Source organism: Podarcis bocagei (assembly GCF_964188305.1).
Source record: "Podarcis bocagei genome assembly, chromosome: 4".
In the NCBI taxonomy this organism is placed as follows: Eukaryota; Metazoa; Chordata; class Lepidosauria; order Squamata; family Lacertidae; genus Podarcis; species Podarcis bocagei.
The window spans coordinates 56,369,749-56,395,984 of record NC_138128.1 but is presented as its reverse complement, the minus strand read 5'-3'; the positions used below and the strand labels follow the sequence as shown (position 1 = coordinate 56,395,984).

The 26,236-nt window shown below is 40.7% G+C and overlaps 1 protein-coding gene across 1 annotated transcript in view; it reads right to left on the bottom strand.

Moving 5' to 3' along the window:
* The window catches only part of WDR11 (WD repeat domain 11), a 53,344-nt gene extending 27,442 nt beyond the window's left edge, over positions 1 to 25,902 (bottom strand). Inside the window, exons 1-11 of the mRNA XM_081192843.1 lie at positions 25,531 to 25,902; positions 23,607 to 23,718; positions 22,641 to 22,794; positions 17,283 to 17,456; positions 14,550 to 14,736; positions 11,392 to 11,557; positions 9,066 to 9,180; positions 8,228 to 8,423; positions 7,297 to 7,400; positions 6,949 to 7,125; positions 4,269 to 4,353 (exon numbers count right to left, since the gene is read on the bottom strand). Coding sequence (XP_081048969.1) covers positions 4,269 to 4,353; positions 6,949 to 7,125; positions 7,297 to 7,400; positions 8,228 to 8,423; positions 9,066 to 9,180; positions 11,392 to 11,557; positions 14,550 to 14,736; positions 17,283 to 17,456; positions 22,641 to 22,794; positions 23,607 to 23,718; positions 25,531 to 25,616 — 1,556 coding nt within the window. The 5' untranslated portion in view covers positions 25,617 to 25,902. The remainder of the gene's footprint in view (positions 1 to 4,268; positions 4,354 to 6,948; positions 7,126 to 7,296; positions 7,401 to 8,227; positions 8,424 to 9,065; positions 9,181 to 11,391; positions 11,558 to 14,549; positions 14,737 to 17,282; positions 17,457 to 22,640; positions 22,795 to 23,606; positions 23,719 to 25,530) is intronic.
* Between the last annotated feature and the right edge of the window lie 334 nt (positions 25,903 to 26,236).

Below are 26,236 nucleotides of genomic sequence, written 5' to 3'. Positions count from 1 at the left end.
GACACACCATGGTCACTTTAGATTTCCCACAATGCAGTGTTCCACAATCCAGTGTTTAGGTGTTCCCAGATGCAGGTTGACACACTCATTCCCCACAGTAATCAGTGTATGGCACTGTCTTGAGTCCTAAGTAAACATACTTGAGATTGTGATCTTAATGATTTACCCTTAACCCACTGAGAATTTAGATGCATTGATGCGTTAAGACGAGTGTACTCTATTGTACACACTTTATTGTACTCGATTGTGCAATATAAGCTACAGGATTAAGATTTATGGCACAAATATTAATTAATTGAGGACAAAATCCACTAAAAAAGTCTCCAACACATAAAACCCATTACCCATTTTTGTCCTCTCCTTATTATCTGAGTCCTGGGGAGAAGAATCTTTTTGTTCTGGAATTCTGGGCTATTCTGCTACATCTAAACACAACACACACATAGAGAGAAATATAGTTTCATGCTGATGGGGGAAAGCCACTTAGAAGCATTGGGAGTCAAGTGTACTTCTGCTTATAAATGCTTGATAAAGCCTTTCCCCGCTAATGTCCTTTGAATAAAGGTGCAAGAAATTTGTTCACTGCATTAAATCAGAGCAAATGTTCCAGCATTAATGCAAGAGCAATCTATTACTGGAATATTGCCATTTTTCAGATAAGTTGGCATAAAAAACTACCTAACTCTCATTGGATGCAATTAGTAGTCACAGAACACCAGTTTTATGAACTGCACCTATTTCTTTAGTGCAAGGCTCATGTATTCTTATATACAGTGCAATTTGTAACAGCCACTTTAACTATGGAATAGAAAGATATTGAATTTTGCAACTTCTTAACTTCTGACTAACCCAAGGCAACCTACTGAAGTCACTCTTTTAATATTAAATTCATACAGCCTCTGTGAGGAAATGTGTCCTGTAGAAGAGAAATAACTGCTAGGCTCTCCTTCCCCTCCACCTTGCTATTTTAAAATTGTTGCTTATCAGTTCAACAGTTCTGATACACACCTGCTTGTTCTAATGAGCACCTGCATGCACAAACACATCCCTCAATGCATTCAGTAAAGTCCCACAGAGCTTTAGAGCAGGACTAGCTGAGGTGCTGCCATCCAGATGTTTTGAACTACAACAACTCCAGTCATCCCTCATCATGCTGGCTGGGGCTGAGGGGAATTGTATTCCCCAATTTCTGGATATCACCAAGCTGGTACCCATTTAGATGAATACCTTCTGGAAGGGCAAGATGCTCACTGAGTAACCCTAAGCCATTCACTTTTTCTTAGTCTACTCCAGGCATGGCCAAACTTGGCCCTCCAGATGTTTTGGGACTATAATTCCCATCAACCCTGACCACTGGTCCTGTTAGCTAGGGATGATGGGAGTTGTAGTCCCAAAACATCTGGAGGGCCAAGTTTGGCCAAGCCTGGTGTACTCTAATCTATATTGCAGGATTGTTGCTAGGATAAAATTGGTGTGAGCACAAACAATGCCTGAGCAATTTGGAAATACGGCAGATTTAATTTATTTATTTATTTTTAAAGGAAGGAAATGGTTGCTGACTATGTCCACATACCCACACTGTTCATACTTGAGAGTTTACTCTATTTGATTCTGCAGGACTTGGTAAGAAAATATATGGCAGGCACTCATTTGTAAATCAGTCCACAATGTTTACTGACAAATATATTTCAAAATATCCGAGGGAGCTGGCGTTTGTCCACAGCCAGCTTTCTGGGCCATGTGACCAGCATGACTAAACTGCTTCTGGCACAATGGAATACCATGACAAGTGCCAGAGTGTACAGAAACGCCGTTTACCTTCCCGCCTCAGCAGAACCTATTTATCTACTTGCACTGGTATGCTTTTGAACTCTTACCTTTTACCTTTCAAAATACCCATAATTTCAGAACCTATATACAAGAATAATAACTTATTTCCCAAAACATATTTTGTTTACTTCATATATAAAACAGAACAATTAATAATGAATAGATTCCATGGTTCTGTAGCTAGAAAATGTAAAATTCAGTTGCATTTTGTCACTCTTCTGTCCATCATTACAAAAATATTTTTTATTTTTTATTTTGGTTAAATTTAATTTTAAATCTAAAATGTTCAAAACATTTTAATACTTGATTGCATTTAAGATTGGGCTTTTTCAATGCTCAAACTAACATTATCAATTATTAAACTGAGAAAAAGATGAAAGTATAATTATGCTTAAAGTGAAGCATATAAAATTATGTAAGACACTTTTCAAACTGCAATAAGATAAGGCATTTTAAATAGTTTTAAAATTAACTTTGGGGAAATATTAGCACTAATGTTTAAAGCATTAAATGTTCTAATATTAATATAAAACATGGCAGGATTCAAAAGAATCAAAAAGCTAAGCAACAGAATATCAAAGTTACTATAGCACATGATGGAAGAAAAAAGAAATTAGACAAAGATTAAAAGCAAATACTCTTTTCCCTAGACACTGCTGTGTGCAATAGAAATCCTCTATATGAACTTGGCAATAAAGCTCACAGCAGATTTTCATGATCACCCACTTCTAGTTAACTGCTTCTTGTGTTTTGATGTCTTTAGCAGTGATATAAGCCAAAGCGATTTGGTCTGCCATGTGCCACACATAAATGTCATGTTGTACTGTATTGCATAAACCACTTTCTGATTTGTTTGTAGCCTGGAAAAAAAAGCATTATCAGAACCAACTGTGCTATCTCTGTGCATGGATAACAGAAATAATGTTTGTCACAGACATTTCTTTTCCAGCATACCACATCCTGGAAGGTAAGTTTTGTTTTGTTTTTTTAAAAAAGATCAACATGTAGGTACAAGAGACCAGTAGTTCAATCAGCTCCGCATATCTGTGACCAAACACCTGGTGCTTCAAGTACAAATGGGTAATTGTATATTCAAACTGCAGGCTTGTTTATTTCTGTCTTGACTCCGACCAGGAGTTCCATGCAGGTGAGTGAAGCAGGAGCACAGCTCGGCTTTGCCAGCCAGATCAATGACTATACTGGCTACAAAGGAAGTGGATTCACCTCTTCCACAGGCGGTAGGTACATAGAAGCTGAATAGGCTGGCAAAGCAGGGGAAACCTGAATTGCTTTGCCAGGTGGACCAGCTTCTGGGCCCAAGCTGTGGGCCCAGAGATACTCTGGGTGAAGGACTGGCTCAGGCAGCTTGAACTGTCTCCAACAGCACTTCCCTTTGGTGGGTGTGCCATTATTAAAAACGGGGGGGGGGGAGAGAAACAGAAAGGCACCACTTCCTGATAATAATGAGAGCGGCACCCATGGGGGGGAAATGAAGTGGAATCTTCTGAGTAAAAAGGAGCAGGTTACAAATGTTTCCAGGCTAGTAACTTCTGGAGGCTTTTGCAACAAGTCTGGTTTACTCTAGTTTCAGATTTCACTGAGATGCTCACAAAACATGCTGAGCATGACTGTATCCTCTTGAATTGTTACCTAGGGGCAGCATCTCATAAGACTGTATATCTACTTGTAAATGCAGTTGTAGCACAAAAGTAAGTCTCCGTGAACAGACTGATCTGCAATGAAATATGTCACGAGAGTCATAGCAACCAAGTGACTTGTAACAGCCAGCTTATTATTCCATATCCTGAAGTTTTACTTTTAAATAAATAAGCAGCCACGTAAGCCTAAGATCAATGGTGAAGGACTGTCAGCAGGTTTGAAGGACCGTGCAACCCTTTTCCTACTTATCATGTCTACCTCCCCTCCCCTCCCCCCCCCCCACACACACAAGGGACAAAGGCACAGGACAAACAATGGGATGAGAGTTAAGAGATCAGCAGTCCATGGTCTTCCCATAGCTGCTGGTCCTCCATTCCTCTTTTCAGACTTCCATGGCCATTTGGGGCTTTTGTTTAATACAAAACACAGTCAGGAGGAAGAATTGTGGAACCGCCTCGCACATAGTATGGTCCTTATAAATATAGCTGTAATCAGACTCACATTAGGCAGAAATTCTCTATGCTGCAATGTCTAGGGATGCAAAGGCTTGTGTTCAGCCTTGATCAACACACACACACATTAGTTACCAATTCAAATATTTATAAAGCAGAACAGTTTTCACAGAACTATGGCTCTATTTGCAAAAGAAAACCACCCTATTGAACAATCTTCCTGCATACTATTTTATGATTAAGCCAAATGCCAGCACTGCTTATAGCACATTAAACATTTTAATCTTCCTTTCTCCAGAAAATCAACAACTATTTAAAGAAACTCACTTGACTTCACAGGAATGAATGCTTAACTCTTTGTGTAGGAGCCCACTGGTAAGATTATACACCAGGACCGAGCCATTGCTTGTTCCTGCAAGGAGTCAATTGAATATTTGCAAAATTTACAGAAATCACATTGACATTTTAAAATCAACTTTGTCCCCCTCCCCGCCACAAAAGTGAATCTCTTATACTTATTTTTCCACATAGTTTCCTTTAGTCACCCATCCTCAAGTGATGGATTAGATTGCTAGGCAGGTTTTACATCACCCACCCACAACATTAGGCCCGATCCACTGGTAACTACACTAGCCTTGAGTGTAAGAGCTTAGCGGGTAGCCATAGGCTACATAGACATAGACTACTTCCATGGAGGAAAGTGGGTAGTGCAGTGGAAGTGAAATGGGCCACTTTCACTCCTATGCTAGCAAAGATAGTGTCCAAGGATTCCAGGGGGAAGGAGCTTCTCTGCAGCAAGCATGGAAATTCAATGAGCTAGTGGAGGAGAGACAGAATGTTCCACAACCCCTCCACCAGCCAACTACATTTCTATGCCAGCCGTGAAGGAAGGAAAGTCCCTTCATCTACAACCAAACGAAGAAATGAAGCAGGCTGTGGAGGGACAGATTTTTCTGTCTGCTCATTTCGTAGAAGCTCCCCTGCTTTCTTTAACCAGGTTGCTAACACCACTAACAGCCTGGACTTCCATGTTGCCTGTGGGGAAAGGAGCCTGTCCTTTTCCACAGCCAATACTAAAACACAAGGTACTGGCCTCTTAGTAGGCAAGTGACTTTTGCAGCCTTTTTTCTTGAAAGGCTGAAGGTATACTTCATACATAGTAGCACTTGGGTAGGTAGTTGGGTAGAAGATAATCCAAGTGGACAGACTTTATACAGTGGTACCTCGGTTTTCGAACATAATCTGTTCCAGAAGAGAAGACCACTCGACTTCCAAATAATAATAATAATAATAATAATAATAATAATAATAATAATAATTTATTATTTATACCCCGCCCATCTGGCTGGGCTTCCCGAGCCACTCTGGGCGGCTTCCAAAAGAATATTAAAATACTATAATACATCAAACATTAAAAGCTTCCCGAAACAGGGCTGCCTTCAGATGTCTTCTAAAAGCCTGGTAGTTGTTGTTCTCTTTGACATCTGGTGGGAGGGCGTTCCACAGGGCGGGCGCCACTACCGAGAAGGCCCTCTGCCTGGTTCCCTGTAACTTGGCTTCTCGCAGTGAGGGAACCGCCAGAAGGTGCTGGACCTCAGTGTCTGGGTAGAACGATGGGGGTGGAGACGCTCCTTCAGATATACTGGACCAAGGCCATTTAGGGCTTTAAAGGTCAGCACCAACACTTTGAATTGTGCTCGGAAACGTACTGGGAGCCAATGTAGGTCTTTCAAGACCGGTGTTATGTGGTCTCTGCGGCCGCTCCCAGTCACCAGTCTAGCTGCCGCGTTCTGGATTAGTTGTAGTTTCCGGGTCACCTTCAAAGGTAGCCCCACGTAGAGCGCATTGCAGTAATCCAAGCGGGAGATAACCAGAGCATGCACCACTCTGGCGAGGCAGTCCTCAGGCAGATAGGGTCTCAACCTGCGTACCAGATGGAGCTGGTAAACAGCTGCCCTGGATACAGATTTGACCTGTGCCTCCATGGACAGCTGTTAGTCCAAAATGACTCCCAGGCTGCGCACCTGGTCCTTCAGGGGCACAGTTACCTAGGTTCAAAGGGTGGTCTTCAAATTCAATAGAGAAAATTGGAAAAAAAACTCAGCGGAAGCCATTCGACTTCCGAGGTGCGTTCGAAAACGGAAGCATTTACCTCCGGGTTTTTGACGTTCAAAAACTGAAACGTTCGACTTTCAAGACATTCGAAAACTGAGGTACCACTGTATATTCAAGTAAGGAGGGTGCCAGACCATAAGTAACCTTCAAGGCAGAATCCTGATAGACTGATTTTGATTTATTACCTTGTCATTACACAAGCAGAATGAATGCATTGAACTTAGGACTCATTTCATACATAAATGCTTCCTTTAAAAAGTCAGTGAGAAACTTGCCACAGTAAGCATCAAACTTCAACTTGCGTCAGTACTGAACCTTCAAAAATCTATTGTGCTGTGTAAAAACTAAGGCAAGCCATGACAAGATCTGAGTGGGCACAATTTGGATTTCTTCACATAGCATGGGATCAGGTCAGCCATTATACACTGAATCCATTAATTGCTTTCAGAAGATGCATTTTAATACCTCACTAAACCAGTTTTAAGAATGCATTATATTAAAACATAAGCCAGGACTTAATGTGCTGATTGGCATTTTGGAGCCAGAGTTAAGCAGGTATTTAGCTGGGGTCATTTAAATTCACTGCTCTTTTAGCATTTTGTATTTTAATGAGTGGGAAAATGCATTTTTAGCCACACTAAACGTTTGTCTTAGAATGGGATACAAATCACAAAATTAATAATATATATGGCAGAAATATCTAAGAACTGGAAAAACTTTTCATCTCTCTTTTAAGACAGCATTTATTCTGGGAAGTAATTCAAGCAACTCAAGGGCATGCTATTTCAGACAGCAATAGTCCCCAGACTGACACACAGTTTATCATACAAACGTATCACTGCAAAAAATCAAAATGAGCAATATATTCAACTGTACTGTTTAAGACACTTACCGACAGCAAGGAGAGGCTGATACTGTTTTAAGTTTTTTGTGGTGAGAGGTGGGCACATGCGGATAGCAAAGGGAGGCAAAGGGAGTCCTGAAAGAAGCCCTGTTAGCAGGAACTTTAAATGCACTTCTTGCAAACAGTAACTTTTTTGTTGCTCTTCGGTAGAAAGTGTGCCTTGCCCTGATGTACAATATAACAGAAAAAGCAAAATAGATTTCATGATTTGGCCATAAGCAATTGCCAATCTCAAAACTGTGAAACACAGCTTTTTGCTTTAGAATTTAGCAAGCTAAATTAGTTACCAAAGCTGAAGTAAAATATAGAAGACTGTTATGGCTCACATACTCTTACCTATCATATTATCCAGTGACAGGTCTGGAAGTTTATTCTGAGATGCCCCAACAGGTATTCCACAGAATGAGACTGGCGAGTACAAAGGTGATGCAGTTGAATTGCTGCAAAAAGACAATTACAACAAAACTGAAGAATGGAACGTTCTATCATGCTTTAGCCTGACCGCCAAACAGAATCCAGGATGACCTATGCAGAAAGGTTCATTTTCTACAAAAAGGAGCATCCTTGATTCTCAGTGGCTGGAATTAACAACTGATTAGTTCCCCACCCTGATGGTATTCCTTCATGAAACAAATGGAATTCATGTCCTGGGGCAAGAGTAAAACACAGCACGTTACTGCGCTGTTGCAATTAATGGCTGGTTTCCCCATTCTGTGTCAACTGAGATCCCTTAGAGTGCCTCATGTACAGATGACATCAACACGCTGCACCTCTCTGCTATATACAAGTTTGTCCTCTGCACAGACATAGCTTGTTGTGATCATGCCTATTTAAACTGATGGAATGATATTGAGGAGCTAACTGAGATCTTTTAAGAATGAGGGAGCTCATTTTATGTCAACACTGATTTTGAAGGTGAGAGAGGACAGCACCACTATTACCAAGAATAATACACGAAACAAGATGACAACCCATGCTGTATCACACAGGTGCAATAAGCCTAATACTTGTGGCCTAATACACACAACATTAGTATAAATCATATACAAGTCTTGTCAGACGTTATGTATGCCACGTCCCTATTAGCCATAGTCATCTGGCTGCTCATTTTAAATGACAGCTTTGCTGAACAACAACCCTTGTTGTAGATAGTTGTACTAAACAACATGGTTATAAACATTAGAAATGAAGCAGCATTGTCAAGTCCACGGATTCCTTGTATTTAAACTACTAATTTTTAAAAAACCCGAACATTCAGTAAGGTTACCTAGTCCGTTGACTTCGGCCTGAAATGGTGGACTTCAGCTCCCATATCATTACTCTACCATCACTGACTATGAGAGCTGCAGAATTTTCATTCACAGGACAGCACACCATAGTGAAGGGGCGAACGGTCTTGGTAACTCTGATGGCATCACACTGACTTCGTAAGTCATAGACCAGCTCCTGAATGGGGTCAGGTTCTGCAAATGTCAAAACATGAGATATCAGATACGCACAGCTTTCAGTCAAATGTAGCAACCACTGGGCTCTTGTGCTAATTCTGCTGGTTACCACTGTTACATCTATAGTATGATATAAATGGACATTATTTTTAATAATATAGAGCTACACAAAATATTGGGGGATTTGAAACAGAGGCAGGTCAGTGCACTGGAGGATTTACATAATAAAGACATAGTAACTAATTACTAAAAAGACATTTAGAATGTGAGGGTACAGGGTGCATTTGTCACATCTACAGCTTTATGTCTTTCAAACCCTGTTCAAGTCTATTTTAATGAATCTGTGCCAGAGTCACTAACCTATTTCAGTGTGAGTGCTACATATATTGCTGGCCAACACAGCAATATTTGCCAGTGAAAGGCAAGGCCAAAGTTGGGATTACACTCATCTCCATCTCAGCATTGGGCCAGGTGGAGGGATTTTTATTTGACTTGTGTAATCAAACACCTTCAAGTTATTTACTATACTGGAAATGATACAGCTAGGAAAATTGATGGCCAAAGTTTTAATAAGAATAAATGCAAATTTTGGTTGTAACATTGAATTTGTAATTTCAAATGCTAGATGCCTAGTTCAGTAGACTGGAGTAGCTTGCTCACCTGGATCTTCATTTAATGTGCTATTTATACAACCAACAGATCTGCGAACTCTCAAAGTAATACAGCCATTTTCATGCAGGCAGAACAACCCATCACGCTGAAAACATGGGATTACCTAAACAAACAAGAACCCCCAAGTTTAATATTATTCTTCACGTTGAAATCATACCCTCTATATTAATAAACCTGCACAAATCACGTAAACAAGAGGAGGACTTGTTACAGATATCTCAAACATCCTAAAAGTTTGTTGACCCATTATTCACTATGGAATAGGATGGGACTCATTTTTTAAAAGCCTACTATTTTATTAGACAAACAGAACTCTATCAATCCATTTTTCCCAATTGTACACACGCTTGTACATGTCACAGGGTAGTCTGGCAGGTTACTTGCCAAAAAGAAAGGGCTGAAAATGTTAATTATTAATGCTAACAAGTAATTTACTGCTTAGAGTAAATGCACACTTAACATCATATAAAGTTAGAAGGATTACGGGTGATAGAAGGTGTCCTGTCCCCCTACAGTGGGCAATTTCCCTGTAAACAGCAGTGCAAAGTACTGATCTAAATAAGTGCACAAGCAGCACATAAGATTGCACAACAGGACATTTTCCCCTTCTCCTTGACCCACATTCCCCTAAATCTGATCCGAGGCTCCCTCCACCCTTTGGACAGGATTTGGGGGCAGCAGTTGCCATTGTACAAGAAGGGCAAAGTTGCCATTGTACAAGATGAAGTTGTTCCGCTCATGCAATAATTTAGTTTAATACCGCCTAAAGAACCACACCTTAGAATTTGTATAGAAAACCTTGGGTATATATGTATAGTGAGAACATCCAGTTTAAGAAAACTGCACATCATATGACAACCAGCAGGTACACCATGTCTTTAAACATCAGATGAGAGGCTCTAACCAACCCCCTCTTCAGCTGTTCCCCCACTGATGGAGATACTGAGCACAGAAGAAAGACTGGGGAATGAGATTTAAAAAACTAAAATGTCTGACAGGACACCCAATTACAGGCAGCTTTGCAATGAACAATTTTTCAGATGTCTTGAAAGCTGATTATAGTTATTTATTATTATTTAGTTAAAACAATATTATTGTTTAATTATAATGGGGATTTCAGCTACTTTGTCTTAATAATACACATGAGTGCTTGTATCAATGGAATCATTCAGGTTTTAATTCTTTTCTTAAAATAATAAGCCTCTGATGTCATAATCACATGAAGGTGAATTTCATTTTTTATGAATACATTCAAAATAGCACCATCTTAGCAGCCATAAATGGGAACCATCCACATAAGTGAGCAAACAGACACATTTTACTTTCAGACAAAAGCTATAAAGCTTAGCATTATTTCTTTTTAGCTCACATAAATAAAATATTCTAAAAGATCAAGGCAGCTCAGATAAGGCTTCAGACATGACTTAGCTGCCTAACCAAGCAGAAACAGATGTTCAAATAAGCTTGTGCCTTTGTTGGAGGAAACTTCTAAACAAGTATAACATGCCATTTCTTTTCACTATGGGGTTGTTTCCACTTTAGTAATTTTTATAATACCACAAAATGAGGTGGATTTTTCTAGCAGACACTAAAGAGCTGAATCATTGGTCATGTCAGACTCTTAATTGTCTCATACCTTACAGCTTTTCACTACACATTGACCGCAAGACTACCAGCATCCAAACTCACAATAAAAACCCAGCAACTGCTTATTGTATTTGTGGGTTTTTATAAAATACACTTTGCAAAGCCTAGCAATGCCTACTCGGAAGTAAGTCCTATCGAGTTCAATGAGGCTTACTCCCAGGTAAGTAGATTTGGATTACAGCCTTATGTTCTATTCTCCATTTTGTCACCCACAATATTCAACAGCTCACATCAATCAAATTGTCAACAATTATTCTGGAATAGCGCTAGCAAGGAGAAAAAAATGATCTCAAGGTTATAGCTGTCAGCTGTAATGCCCCTTCAAGGTTAGTTTTTTTTTTAGTAATCAACCTTTGCTTTCATGTTCCTCACTGACTCACAACTTTTGTATTGGATGGTTTTTGCACACATCCAGTGTATCAACAGAAACATCTGTATTCCATAAGGAAACAGAGCAAGTGAGCCAAGGCACTAAGTCTCAATAAAACCTTTGGGAAATGCTTTGTGGAAGAAACAAGCTTATTTAGCACAGGGTTGCATTTAGCCTGCAAATTAAAGCGTTTTGTCTCTTGTGTCATCTACAGCTTTGGACAAATACAGGGCAGAATGGAAATCTAAAGATAAAATGAAAACGGAGGCATGCACAATGGCAAGATGGATTTATTACCTGGAGGAAAGGCACTCCTGTTCTTTCGATTGCTATCACACCTACTGTCTGGTTTACTTCAAGGTCAAGAATCAAGATTTCTCTTGGGTAGAGTAACAACATGTAGTTTCGCTTGGAAGGCAGGTAGGATAGCTGAAGGCAGTCATTCAGTGTTACTGATTCAGCACTAGACACATCACAAATAAGTCTTATTAAAATACATTTCATTGCAAAGGGGCCAGGATTTCAAGTGTTCAAATATCCAAAATGCAATCCATGATCAAATTAAAAAGCTATATGTAATCAAGCTTTGCAAACAGCTACCAAGCCCATCTCAGATGCTTCTCTCATCAATAATTGATCATGCAACTATAGAAGCAGCATCTTTCCACGTTCTTAAGAACAGCCGAGCCATTACATTAGTTACTAAGGGAAGCAGTAAGCATTTTTAAAGGGTTTTGCCCGGGCCAAGAAAAAGAGGGTTCTTTCATTAACTGAGCAGACATACTGGTTGGATAGTGAGAACAAATGTACAGGTTATATTCACGTATACACCTAAGTTTTAAGTATAAACCTGAACATGTAAACTGTGACAAATGTACCTTTGGAAACATCATACAGAGCCAGGATCAGTTGCAATCGCAGGTTTAGGTTTTGGAGTAAAGCCAGGCTCCCTAGATGGGTTTACAACCGCCACCATCACACCCTTTTAGTTTTTAGCTACGATAACCCACCTGTCATGTTCAATGCCCTCTTCTCCCATCCCTGATTACAGAGAACAGCCAAAGAAAAATGGAAATTCACCACCATTATATCACATTTATTTATAATATTTCAGCCTTTGCAGCTTATTCATACTTACATGTACCCATTTAAAGCAATCTGAGAGGGACATGGAATAGCACTTACATATGTCTAATCCTAATGAAAGGCTCCAATTCATACAAAGTTAATTATACTTGTCCCACTGAAATCAATGAAACTTGGGTAAGACCCATAATTCTTAAGGGCATGTGCAAGTCATCACCGAAAATACTTCTATCATTACTGGGCAACAAAGAAACAGCAGCTGCCCCACTAGTTTCCTTTTTGACAAGGAGGAAATGTAAATAGTTCTAGGCTTTTCATGCCCTTCCAGTTGACACGAGATCACATTTCACAAAGAATTGCAAAATGAGATGCCATCAAGCCTATTGTTCAAAACTTAAAGCTCTCATTAAAGTATTGATCTTACCAACATTAACATGTTGCATTCAGCACTGATTCACAATACAGTCTGATGAATTTGTTAAAACAATTACTGACACATTTAAAGGCATTCAGGATGAAAAACAGCAACAAAGAAGGAAAATTGTGCCATATGGAGCATAATGTTTAATTGTTTGCAGGAAAAATATCAAAATGCAACAATCAAGTTTAATAGGTGGTAATATTTAAAAAATCAACATAGAGATTCCCCCCCACACACATTTACACACCAGTAGACACTTCCAAGACCCACAAAAGAGCACACATTTTAAACAGGGCTTTTTACAGGAGAGCTTTCTAGCAGACTACATAATCAGGAAGTCAATTTTTACCACATTTCCTCCCTGCGGTCATTCTCAAATGCCCCACAACCATGTAGAAATACCACCATATGTGAACAAATAGATAAATTCTGAAGCAATTTATATAAACTTATTTTTTTTATGCTACAACAAATACAACCAACCAACTAACCAACAACAAAAATACCCATCCCTCCCTTCAAATGTTCTTACTGCATTACTGAAATTTTTATTCTGGGCAATTTATAATGACAATTATCATGCACCCTCATTTTTTCATGAGTTGATGATGCAGGGTGCTGCTTTTTTTCAGAATTCAAATCCCTGGAACTTGTCCATGAATTCCAGTGCTTGAAAATGCACACAGTAGTTTATAGTCCATTCAAAGAAAGTATTGAAAGTTCCAACTGGCTTGTTTACTGAATATAATGCAGTGGTTTCCAACCTTTTTTTGGCCATGCCAGACTTAAGCATCTCTAAAATCCTGACCCCCCCACCCCCGTGACATATAATTCTTATTATTCAAAAAGTGAACTCCTACTCATGTGGAGAGAGCCTAAAAGGCCATTAACTGTTAATAACTCATTCTCAAATTGCCCCCCTTAAAAATCAAATTGCCCCCCTGTGGGGCATGTGCCCCATGCTGGGAACCATGGATATAATGTCATCTTTGTTCAGAAACAGCCCTACTGGCCAAAACAAACAATAAACTCTATGTAAGACCACCCTCAAATGGCAAAAAGAATATAAAAAACCAAAAAACTTATGATTTTCTGCCCTGCAATGGAACTCCAAAATCTGAAAATGAGCTGCCTTCCCTTTCCTATTGGTAGAGCTGACCCAATTATCACTTCTTAGAGTAGAAATTTACTCACTGCTTCCCTTTGGGAGGAATCCAATGCTGCACGAGCAGACTTACATTGGTGCACTGGGACTTCGCTTTCCTCTCCTCACCCCACAAGCAGTCTCCAACACACCCTGAAAATTTGCTCCAAATGATGGCCGGAGCAGATTTCAAGGGTGCACAGGATGGATTGCACAAGCTGGTTGTGCTGGTTGCACAAGCAGAAGTCTGCTCCAGTTGGCAGCAATCTTGTTTCAAAAGTGAAAAAGTAAATAAACTTTTTTGAAGCAAGATAACTTAAGTCACAAAGGGAAAACTGGTAAGTAACCATGTCTACATGGATAAAGGAAATATCTCATTCTGAAAGCCTGATATTTCACAGCCATATATGGCTTGAAACACTGACAGCAATCCCAGGTCTCAAGCACAAAAATGGAATACTGGGCTTACCCTATCCCTATTCTTGATTAGCCAGAATGACATGCCTTGCACTGTATTATATAGATTTACAGTGGTACCTCGGGTTACATACGCTTCAGGTTACAGACTCCGCTAACCCAGAAATAGTGCTTCAGGTTAAGAACTTTGCTTCAGGTTGAGAACAGGAATCAGGCTCCAGCGGCGCAGCGGCAGCAGGAGGCCCCATTAGCTAAAGTGGTGCTTCGGGTTAAGAACAGTTTCAGGTTAAGTACAGACCTCCGGAACGAATTAAGTACTTAACCCGAGGTACCACTATAGCTATATAGAACAAGTCTTGTGAGCACAGTAGAAAGCTTAAGACTTACCTTGGTTTTTCATTAGTGATGAGAATTTTTACTTTGTCCAGGGCCTTTTTAGCCCCTGCAGCAGATACCAGCTTGTTATGAACAGGACTAGAACGAGGGCTGGAAATGTAAACCTTTTTCCCTGAACTGACAGGAGCCTTGGAAGGAGAGAAGTCCGAAATGAACACTATTCCCTCACTTGTAAGCACTGCACCAAGAAAAGAGACAGTTATTACTGTAAAATATGAGGAGAGATTTGATGGTAGCATTTCACTTTTCAATGTACTTCTGGAATGAAAAGTGGTAACAAATTTTACGAATGCTGAAATACATGGCAAACTGATAAAAGGAACATCCTTGTGGAAAAGAGTGATAGATGATCCATTCTTATTTGAGGCCATAAAAGTTTAACCCTTTAAAAAATTATGTAAGGTTACTGGCAGACACAGTTGCCCTTCACTAACTTTCACCTACTTGAAGCTCCTCAACTATATTGTGTTATCCCAAAGCAATCTCCCCAACCAGGCACCTTCAAGGTGTTTTGGACCACAATTCCCATAATCCATAATCTCTGACCACTGGCCATGCTTGCTGAGACTAAGGGGACTTGTAGTACAAGGAATCAGGTTGGAAAATGCTGCCAATTCTTATATGCAACACTTTATATAATAATATGCTAATTCTTATATGCAACACTTTATATAAGAATATATATATATATATATATATATATGCAGGTTTTGGTGTCTTCGGGTGTCTTCCCGTGTAAGAGTTGGGGTGTCTAGGCGACGTTTCGACGAGGTCTCACTCGTCATCTTCAGGCTGGTGCTTTCGGCTTCTTGTTACTAGAACAGAGCAGGGTCTCAGTGTTTGAGTTCCTATAAATACTGTTGAGGGGGTGTGGTGTATAGCCTCCAACGTTCTGGGCAGAGAGGAAGTTCCCAGGTTAATGTGCCTTTTCTTCTTTTGTTCATTAATTACTTGAGGGATATCTTGAGTGATTACTTGAGTGATATTCTGAGTACCACTTAGGAGGGTCATTAGGTGTGGATTAGTTGCTAAAGCTTTCGTGTCTTGACCTCTTGAGCTTGTGAAAAGTTTTTCTGAGAAGATAGCTGTACTGCACTTAGTTGTGCTCTGGCTTGGCTTCGTGTATAGGGGCGAGCTGTGGTTTTGTGCCCTGTGCCAGCCAGATCTGTGTAGGGATTGCAGGGGGGTGCAGCATCCGGAGGTGCCACTATGGTTTGGCTACTGGATGGTGTCTGTAATTTATCTGTGGAGAGGGTCTGGGTTTGGGTCTGGTGTGGTTGATTGGAGATGGCGTTCTGTGTGCCTCTGGTTCTGGTGTCGGTTTTTGTGGGGAGGGCTAATTTCCAGATGTCTGGCAGGCGGGACGTGTCGTCACGCTTGTTCATGTTGTGAGGGTGTTTCTCTATCTCGATGGCTTCCATGATTATTCTCTTGTGGTGATGTTCCATGTTAAAGAGCAATTTGGAATCTGCAAAATTAATTTCGTGTCCTGTTTCTTTCATGTGTTGGTAAAGAGAGGAAGTTTTTTCTTCTTTTTTGACGGCATTCTTGTGTTCTGCGATACGTGCATTTATTCGTCTGTTTGTTTGTCCAATGTACGTGGCTGGGCAGACTTTGCAGGGTATTTCATAGACCCCTTGGTTTTCTAACTGGATTTTATCTTTTGGGTTTCTGAGGATATTACAGACACCATCCAGTAGCCAAACCATAGTGGCACCTCCGGATGCTGCACCCCCCTGCAATCCCTACACAGATCTGGCTGGCACAGGGCACAAAACCACAGCTCGCCCCTATACACGAAGCCAAGCCAGAGCACAACTAAGTGCAGTACAGCTATCTTCTCAGAAAAACTTTTCACAAGCTCAAGAGGTCAAGACACGAAAGCTTTAGCAACTAATCCACACCTAATGACCCTCCTAAGTGGTACTCAGAATATCACTCAAGTAATCACTCAAGATATCCCTCAAGTAATTAATGAACAAAAGAAGAAAAGGCACATTAACCTGGGAACTTCCTCTCTGCCCAGAACGTTGGAGGCTATACACCACACCCCCTCAACAGTATTTATAGGAACTCAAACACTGAGACCCTGCTCTGTTCTAGTAACAAGAAGCCGAAAGCACCAGCCTGAAGATGACGAGTGAGACCTCGTCGAAACGTCGCCTAGACACCCCAACTCTTACACGGGAAGACACCCGAAGACACCAAAACCTGCATATATATATATATATATATATATATATATATATATATATGCATTCCTATACAACTCTCACCCAAAAGCAAGTTCCAGTGAATTTAATTGGACCATCTTCTGAGTGAACATGCCAAGCTACGTATCTCTTCACATGTAATACACAGAAGCTATTTCCTTGTTTCTAATTATTACACCCCATAGGCATGATAAAGCTGTATTTGCATTGTAATATGAGCTACAATTTCACTCTCCACAACTTTGACTTGAGGCAAACTTTGTAATTAACTATGAATTCATGACTTCCCTTCACAATCTTATTTGACCATTCAGATTCATTTCCCCCACAAACTACCTCTAAAATAACACAAGGTTAATGAAACTGTCCAATGTTGTTCACTCTCAGTTCTCATGTTGCATTTTCAAGCCTCTGTGGCACATGTTACAATCTAACAGCAAGATTTTGTATGACAGCAATATTCAGTCCTGTAGAACAGAAAGGTAACATACTTTCCTAAAACAGAACTCACATGTCAAATTTGAAGGATCAAAGGGATCAAACGAAAAAGAAAGGATGTTTTCTGCATAACTTTTCTTCCAGAGTTTTGTGCCAGTATCTGCATTCCATAACACTATGTAATTTGGTGGGTGAACTGCAAGGAGAAGATCTCGAGAGGCATCCTGATTCCACAGCCACTGCATGTCTGTCAAAAAGTAAAAGGAAAGGAAAGGAAAGATGGAAAGAGAGGGAGAGATGAAAAGTCAGTCAGTCAACCTTGGAACTAAAAATAACAGCTCCCCTTTCCATCTTCTAGGTTTCTGAGGCAAACATCAGAATGTGGCATCAATAAAACATAAAGTTAGAGCTCTCGTTATTGATGTAAAAAGTCTGTTTATTAAAGAAAAACTGATACCAGAATTGCTCAGAACACCTTACAAGTAATGAGAACCATGCACAGCCAGCACCTCTTTCCTCATACAAATTCATGGTCCCAAGAGCTCACACAACTCAGCCAAGTCCTGCTGCCAACCCTTGCCAATGTATCTTGCCCAAGGACATCCTAGAACATTTGTAATCAGTGACAGAACATGGCACTTGTACATGGGTAGAGCTTGACATCAAAAGAGACTGAAGCTAGTAAAAACCAGCAGTTAACGACTCCTGAGCCAAACCCACATAGGTGTGCAAGTGTAAATTGCATTTTCCCTTTGTTAACTGGGGAGTCAGGAAGGAGAGGTATGGCAAGAAGATTGGTTTGAAAATAAAAACTGAAAACATAGCCACTGTAACAACATGGTGTTAACACACTATTTTGAGAGATCTGAGCTGGATTCAAGCAAGCAGCCCATTGTTTGTTTCCACATGTACACAGAAGACTTGTTATTCTTCAACCAGAGTATTTTGTCCAGCAGAAAATGCAGAAATTTTTCAAGGTGCATTGGAAATATTTCCCCTAGCATGCTTATTTACTTGTATTTAGCAAAGTTTAGCTAAAAACTTTTAAGCTGCCAACGTTACCTAATGCTGTATTTGCAACTTTCATAGTTATGAATTAATTCCAACAGAAAAAAATTCTTGATATGGTGACTTTAGTAGTTCAGGCACAGGTGACATCAATGTTGGATTACTTCAAGCTACAATCAACAATCCAAATTATGCTGTAGTATTCTCCACTGACAGGAGACCCAGACATAATACAATGCCCTGCTCAGAGATATGCACTGGCTGCCAATGTGTTTGTTACTGGGCCAAATTCAAGGTGCTATTTATTAATATATAAATCCACCAACAGTTTGAGACCTGTTTACTTGATCCAGTGTATGCCCATTTAAGCACTTAGGTCTGTGAAACTAGCACTTTTGCAGATGCTACGTGATGTTTCTTCTGCACTTCCAAGAAAATTGTAAGCCACTTAGAGGTCTTTTGTTCTAGTAAGCGGCTTATAAATGTTAAATGAACAAAAATTTCTGGTGGAATCATTTTAGCCACCCACCCCATGGGCAACAGAGATGAATGAAGACTTGATTAAAGGCAACCAATTAATACACATTCTGTATTTCACAGGTAAGCATGAAAAATAAAATATAAACCCAAAACCTGCCACTAAGTTCAACTGAAGAGAATTCATATTTCAATTGCACTTTTTAAGCAGTAAGTTGTTTCAGCAAATCTTAATCATGAAGTCTTTTTCTTTTTTTACAGCTAGGATCACCAAGGCTCAGATCAATAACTGTTCCAGGACAGAATATCTGACATAATGGGTGTAGATTTTATTTCTTTGCCCATCAGCTAGCAATAAAGATCTTCAAATGGCACTTACAAATCTAATAAATCTAAACCTTAGGATTATACTGTAACATCACTTTTTACTAGGAAAGTCCTGAAGCGATTTAAAATAATACCTAAGTCTACACAAAACTAAACTTTACGTCAGAGGTTGCCAACCTTTTGGGACCAGTGGGCACATCTGGAGTTTTGAGAAAATGTTATGGGGTGCCAGCCAGAAAATGGCTGCAGTTGGATATGTTGCATTACACAATTTTGCTGCAATTTGGTGTGTGGCATAATACAAATGGGCTGCCACTTCTAAAACAGAGCAAAAAAGGAGACAGGGCCAAAAAAATGATGTGGGCATCAGCCACCTCCATCAGTGGGAAAAAGTAATCTATATATCATTGTTCTCATTTTAAACTATTCCTTATCTGTGACAGAGGAAGCTAAAATTAATAAGTAAAAATGACATCTAAGAAAAATGAATTCTGAAGAGAATGTGAATAATTATTGGAAGGGAATTACAATGCTTTCATTTTTATGTTGCTAACAATTGAGGAATGCATTAAAGATTACCTTACATATGTGGGCAGCTTTATAGATAATGAATGTGTCCACAGAGAAACATCAGAACTAAATAACAGCAAAACCTTTTCAGCAATTAAACACCTTAATATTAGATAAAAGTATTCAGCATTGAATAGTTAAGTTATACATTGTGACCATTTCCTTTTCCACATCATCATCAGAAGCAATCAACACAGATTTCGCGTAACTTCACCAAGCTTTTTAGCAATGCAGTAAAGGGGTGTGGGTGGAATCTTTGGGTCATTATGGTACATGAAAAGTTTTATGAGACAACTTGGCAAGCAAACTATCAATTATTCATGAAAACCCATGCTGGAAATTAAATTTCACCAAGATGCTGTGAATTTTACTTCAGGAATAAAAGACATCTATAACTGTGATGATAATGAGGAATGTGGGCAGCATTATACACAGCAGGAGATGCACAGCTTCCTGGAAAGTCGGGAGGGGGAGAGAGAGTGGAGTGCCACAAGAGAACTGAGACATTAGAGGGCATTAATGGGGGGCGGGGGCAAAATGAGAGAGAAAATGTTAATACAGTATTTTCTTTTTACTCAAGATGCCACAGTCCACAATTTAAAGGGGAATCCCTGTATATTATTACAGTGGTACCTCAGGTTACATATGCTTCAGGTTACAGACTCCGCTAACCCAGAAACAGTGCTTCAGGTTAAGAACTTTGCTTCAGGATAAGAAGAGAAATCAGGCTCCGGCGGTGCAGCAGTAGTAGTTAAAGTGGTGCTTCAGGTTAAGAACAGTTTCAGGTTAAGAACGGACCTCTGGAACGAATTAAGTACTTAACCCGAGGTACCACTGTACTGCCTTTTACTGAAAGATATTAAATAAGCAGTTAGTGCCATTTGATAATGATACATCTGGCAGGGTTACCATAAATACCTTTATTAGATTTTAAACCAAATCTATCTTAGATCAATTACATGATACCAAAAGGCTGAAAAAGAAGATAGAGATGACATGAAGACCTTTTGCAGGGGCTCAGCCACTGAGCTATGACTCTATACAATGTTTCATTTTTGCAAGTTAAAAGGTAAAGGTAAAGGTACCCCTGCCCGTACGGGCCAGTCGTGACCGACTCTGGGGTTGCGTGCTCATCTCGCTTAAGAGGCCGGGAGCCAGCGCTGTCCGGAGACACTTCCGGGTCACGTGGCCAGTGTGACGAAGCTGCTCTGGCGAGCCAGCACCAGTGCAGCGCACGGAAATGCCGTTACCTTCCCGATATAAAGCGGTACCTATTTATCTACTTGCACTTAGGGGTGCTTTTGAACTGCTAGGTGGGCAGGAGCTGGGACTGAACGACGGGAACTCACCCCGCCGCGGGGATTCGAACCGCCGACCATACGATCGGCAAGTCCTAGGCACTGAGGTTTTACCCACAGCGCCACCCGCGTCCCCCTTTTGCAAGTTAGTCTATATCATTATCAGTCTTCTCCAATATTGCTTCGCTGTCATCATCAAGAGAAATATCATAGGTTCATTTCAAGATACCTGTTACTTTTCACATAAAAGATCCCAAATTTCCTCCCCCACCTGCCAGGCATTGTGATGAAGCAAAAAATATGAACAAGTCTGGGTATGCAAGCTTCAGTGATAGTATAGTTTGTTGGTTGTGGATGCAAATCGGCAGTTATACAACCTGTACCACAAACTGAAATGCAGCTGCTGAACTAATTCACTGTTGCCTAGCGACGGAGTGGCCTTCTCCAGAAACTGAGCTAACAAGTTTAGGGTAGCCTTGAACAATGGGGCATTGTTTGTCATATTTAACAAGGCTGGAAAGTCTGTATAAGCCCAACTCTGCAGGTTTTAAACCCTTTCCCTATAGCACTAATAGAAATAGATAGGAGCAACAGAACACTGAAATAAACACATTTTCCAAAAAGTATAAACCACACAATAAATTGAGGGTCGTTTATATTTATTAGACTTTGTCAGCAGTACGAGACAGTAAGTCAATATTGGACAAATAAACCAAGGGAAGCTGTAAGACCATGGAGAATGTGAGAGGGGGTAGTGGGTACAGAAAACTAAGGGGGGAGATTGTTATGCCCAGAGGAGGTGAGATGAGGAGAGAGTTATGACCTTGAAATGCAAGGATTTACCATTGCATAATAGAGTTGGAAGGGACCTTAGAAATCATGTAATCCCAATTCCCTGCTCAATGTAGGATCTGCACTGCAGGATGCAACCACAGCCTCCATAACAGGTGGCTGTTCCAAGCTTCACTTAAACAAGAGGCCTCAAACTCTTGAGGCAGCCTGCTGCACTGTTAAACCAAATCTTTCTTTTAGAAAGTTTTTACTAATGTTCAACTGAAACCCACTTTCATGCACTTTGCACCCATTAATTGCAGACCTGTGCTCTGGAGCAGCAGATAACAAGCCTGCTCCATCTTCTGCATGAGAGCCCTTCAGATATTTGAAGACCACTATCTTGTCTCCTCTTAAATCTTCCTCCAGAATAAACCCACTCAGCTCTTTCAACCATTCCTCACAGGATTCGGTTTCTAAACTTCTCATCATCCTGGGCCTCTGGACTTTCCTAACAGATATACTTACAGTACAATCCTATTCAAAAGTCCCACCAGCAAAGCAAATTAAATGTTTAAAAACAGGTATATGACATATGTCTTCCACACAAGAAGGAACACACATGCAGAATTACTTGAATGTAAATGGAAGCATACAGATTGACTACTTATTGTTTGTAACCTTCTTCTTTTAGCTAGAAAATCCATTTACAGTGGTACCTCGGGTTAAGAACTTAATTCGTTCTGGAGGTCTGTTCCTAAACTGAAACACCACTTTAGCTAATGGGGCCTCCTGCTGCCACTGCACCACTGGCGTGCAATTTCTGTTCTCATCCTGAACCATCCTTAACCCGAGGTACTATTTCTGGGTTAGCGGAGTCTGTAACCTGAATCGTATGTAACCTGAATCGTATGTAACCCGAGGTACCACTGTATTACTGCACGATGGTGTAACTCTCTCACACACAAAAGTTTCCTTACCTTGAATGGGTTTTGTGTGCTCTTGTATTTCACAGCGAGCAGCTCCTGTAGCAACATCCCAAACAATGATCTTCCCAGTGGCATCAGCAGAAGCCAAGCGCAAAGAATAAGGTGATCCAATATTGTGGTGGTAGTTTTCCTTAGCCCATTTAACCTAAACATAGGAAGATAAATAACATTCAGATATATTTGTAACATAAACAGAAGCATGAAATACTATTTTTAACAAATTGCGTTTTTATACTGTATTTTAATGTTATGAACCACTCTGAGATCTACAAATGAAGGCCGGTATATAAATTTAATATAAATAAATAATGGAACTGAAGAAATTAGAACCTGAGACTAATCCTAGTATATGCAACTTACAAATCTGTAACATGAGGTTGTATAGTAAGTAATAAATGTATTGGGAAGAGTGAATAAATCCCAAGGCGCAAACAAATCTAATACCACCAATGTTCTTATATGGCAATTTGAAATTAATAAATTTCAAATTCACAGCACTGTCTCTGACAGTGAACTCAAGTGGTAAGTGCTGGCAGAAATTAAACCAAAGCATGAGGAGGACCACCAAGATGTGGAGAAATACAACAAACTTTAAAAAAAAAACACAGAACAAGCACCTCCCCCCACAAGAGCCCAGTGAAGATTGAATATACTCTGTAGCCTCTGGATATACTCTGTAGCCACAAAATGTTGAGTGTTAGGTAAAAAAGAAAAATAAGAGAACTGGACGATAGGAATGAAATATCTTGATTGAAAATAATGGCTCACTGGAACATTGAACATGAACACTTTCTGTCAAGAGGTGTGGTTAGATAGCAATACATTTGTTACTTCTTACAACTGAAACAGCATTATGAAAACAAAAGCAATTACTGTCTAAACATGATAGGGTTGCTGTTTGATTATTTTCTCTTACCTGATTTTTACATTAAACGGGTTACAATGTTATTAACTTACCTTGACAACATTAGCTTTGTGCCTTTCCAAAACCTGTAGTGTCTGGGCAGTCTTGGAATCAATAACCAGAACGAGAGAATGGCATCCATATGCAATCAACCCTTGCCAGCCCCTAGAAAATAGTAATCATACTGTCAGACACAAAAACATAATTTTGGTAAGCTGTAGAACAAAAACAAAGCCAAAACATATGAAATGCATGATTAAACTACACTGCTTGGAGACTGGTGTTGTGGTATATAAATTATAGAAATAAATTAGATCCAAAGTTATAATCACTGAATGTCTCAAACCATCCTCCACTCCAAAAAAAAGGGGGGAAGTGAAAGCAACTCTAGCTGAATCACTAGAGAACTGAAATAATCTTTTGGCAACCACTCCTACGCATAAAAAGAACCCCCAAATTGTTGTATTTACCAACTGCAGGAGACTTTTCCCTTCAGTTTTCCAGTGAAGGCAAGTCTTGTGCTTTTATTTCTATCCTACCCTAAATCCCTCCGCTCGTGACATCTTAAGTGTTTTACAAACAGCTTTCATTTCCGCTTAATAAGGACAGGCTGCAACAAAACACACCTCTCCTGTATGGGTCTCTACAGCCGCACAAGCGCTCTAACTCTCCCAGTGGTTTGACTTTACCCCCGAAGGTGCACTCTTCTGTCGTCTCCCAAGACAGAAAGATGCCAACCAAACCAGTTCAAGTTTCTTCATCCTATACTTGATTGAAATCAACCCAGTTGCCAAAGCTCACACACCCATGATGCTGCCCGCTCCCATAATCAAGCACTACACCTGTCATTCTTTTCTTAACCCACACATGGCTGGCACCCATCTGTCTTGGGGGACCTTGGAAAGAGTGTGCCTTTGGCAGAGAAGTCAAACAGTTACATACATGTCAGCCCACACATGTTCCATACAGTGCTTTTTTCTGGGGGGACGCATACCCCTAAACATTTTGTGAATCTAAGTTTAGCCTCATTGAGGAGTGGTATTTCAATATGAGCAGGAAAATGAGAGTACCCCTAAACATTTTTTTTTGGGGGGGGGAGCACTGGTTCCATCCATAAACACACACACACACACACACACACACAGTGCTTTTTAAAAAAATGTTTAGGGGTACAGTGGTACCTCGGGTTAAGAACTCAATTCGTTCCAGAGGTCTGTTCTTAACCTGAAACTGTTCTTAACCTGGGATACCACTTTAGCTAATGGGGCCTCCCACCGCCGCCGCGCTGCTGCCGCACGATTTCTGTTTTTCTCACCCTGAAGCAAAGTTCTTAACCCGAGGTAATATTTCTGGGTTAGCAGAGTCTGTAACCTGAAGCCCCTGTAACCTGAGGTACCACTGTACTCTCATTTTGACTCAAGAAAATAACCATTTTATAGTTCAAATTGGGAAAAATAAAAACAGTACAGTAAACAGACAAAAGCACAAAGATTCACAAAATGTTTATGGGTATGCTTACCCCTGCGTACCTCCAGAAAAAAGCACTGTATATACATACACATACACACACTCACACAGACATGCACCATAACCCCATACAGACTTTAGTAATAGTTTGCGTTATGCAGCTCTTCTTGAAGACTCTATGAACTTCACTCAACTGCCATTAGCAGCTTACACGCCTCAGGGAAACACTAGATCCTTTGCTCCTAAAATCCCCTCTCACATTAGGACCATAAGGCTGGTCGGTCTTAGGCGCCCCTCTCACGCCCATACACTGCGACCCTGTGCACGCCTACTCGCGAGTATGCCTCGCTGAAGTCTACGGGGCTCCAGCATGTGAGATGGGACGGCCACCTCTCTCTCTTTCTCTCTGGTAGCTCGCGCGGAGCTATAACGACCCCCTCTCTGTCTCCCGCCGGCCTGGGTGGCCTGTGCCCGCCTCCTCCCCGGTCCCTCGCCGCTTCCCCCACTCACCAGTCCGCCGCCCCTCGGTTCTGCGGGTTGAGCGCCCCGGTGAGGGTCCGGGCTGACAGCTTGATGTTGACCATGTAGGGCTGCATGGCTGTGAAGGGAACAAGGTGGGGGCGGACCGGTGGGCCAGAGCGGCCGACAGGTCAGGGAAAAGTACCTACGGAGAACTAAGGAAGGAAGCGATCTCCGTTAGATGGCGCACCACCAATCCAGCTCCCCGACTGATCCGGTGTACCCCCTCAGCTGAAGAAGATTGGTTCCGCCCCCCAAATGATACTTTGGAGTTTGTGTTGGGGGCGAGGGGGAAGGGGATCCTAGGCAAGATTGGGCAGGGCTCCCGGCTGATTCTTTCCCGCTTACTAAGGCAACGGAAACTGCTGTTGCTTAACTCGCCTTCGTTCTCTTTTGAGCATGCTCAGGAGCCTTCAGAGCAGACCTTGCGTTTAGTTTCTCGCTTTAGTCACGCGGACGGGATTTCTGCCGTTTATTATTTTACTGCCTTGCGATAGAGCGAGGAGGCAGGGATTGTTCAGAGGAACGAAGGAGATGTAACTAAATCTAGAGCAGGAAAATGCACGATATTCGCAATTCTAATTTATTTTGGGAGGGTTTTTTTGGCGGAGGGAGGCGTGCCAGTGATGCCAGAAGCAAAAGTGTGTGTAGAAGAACTATGAATGTGACTACTTGGCACTTTAGGCGCTCACAGAAC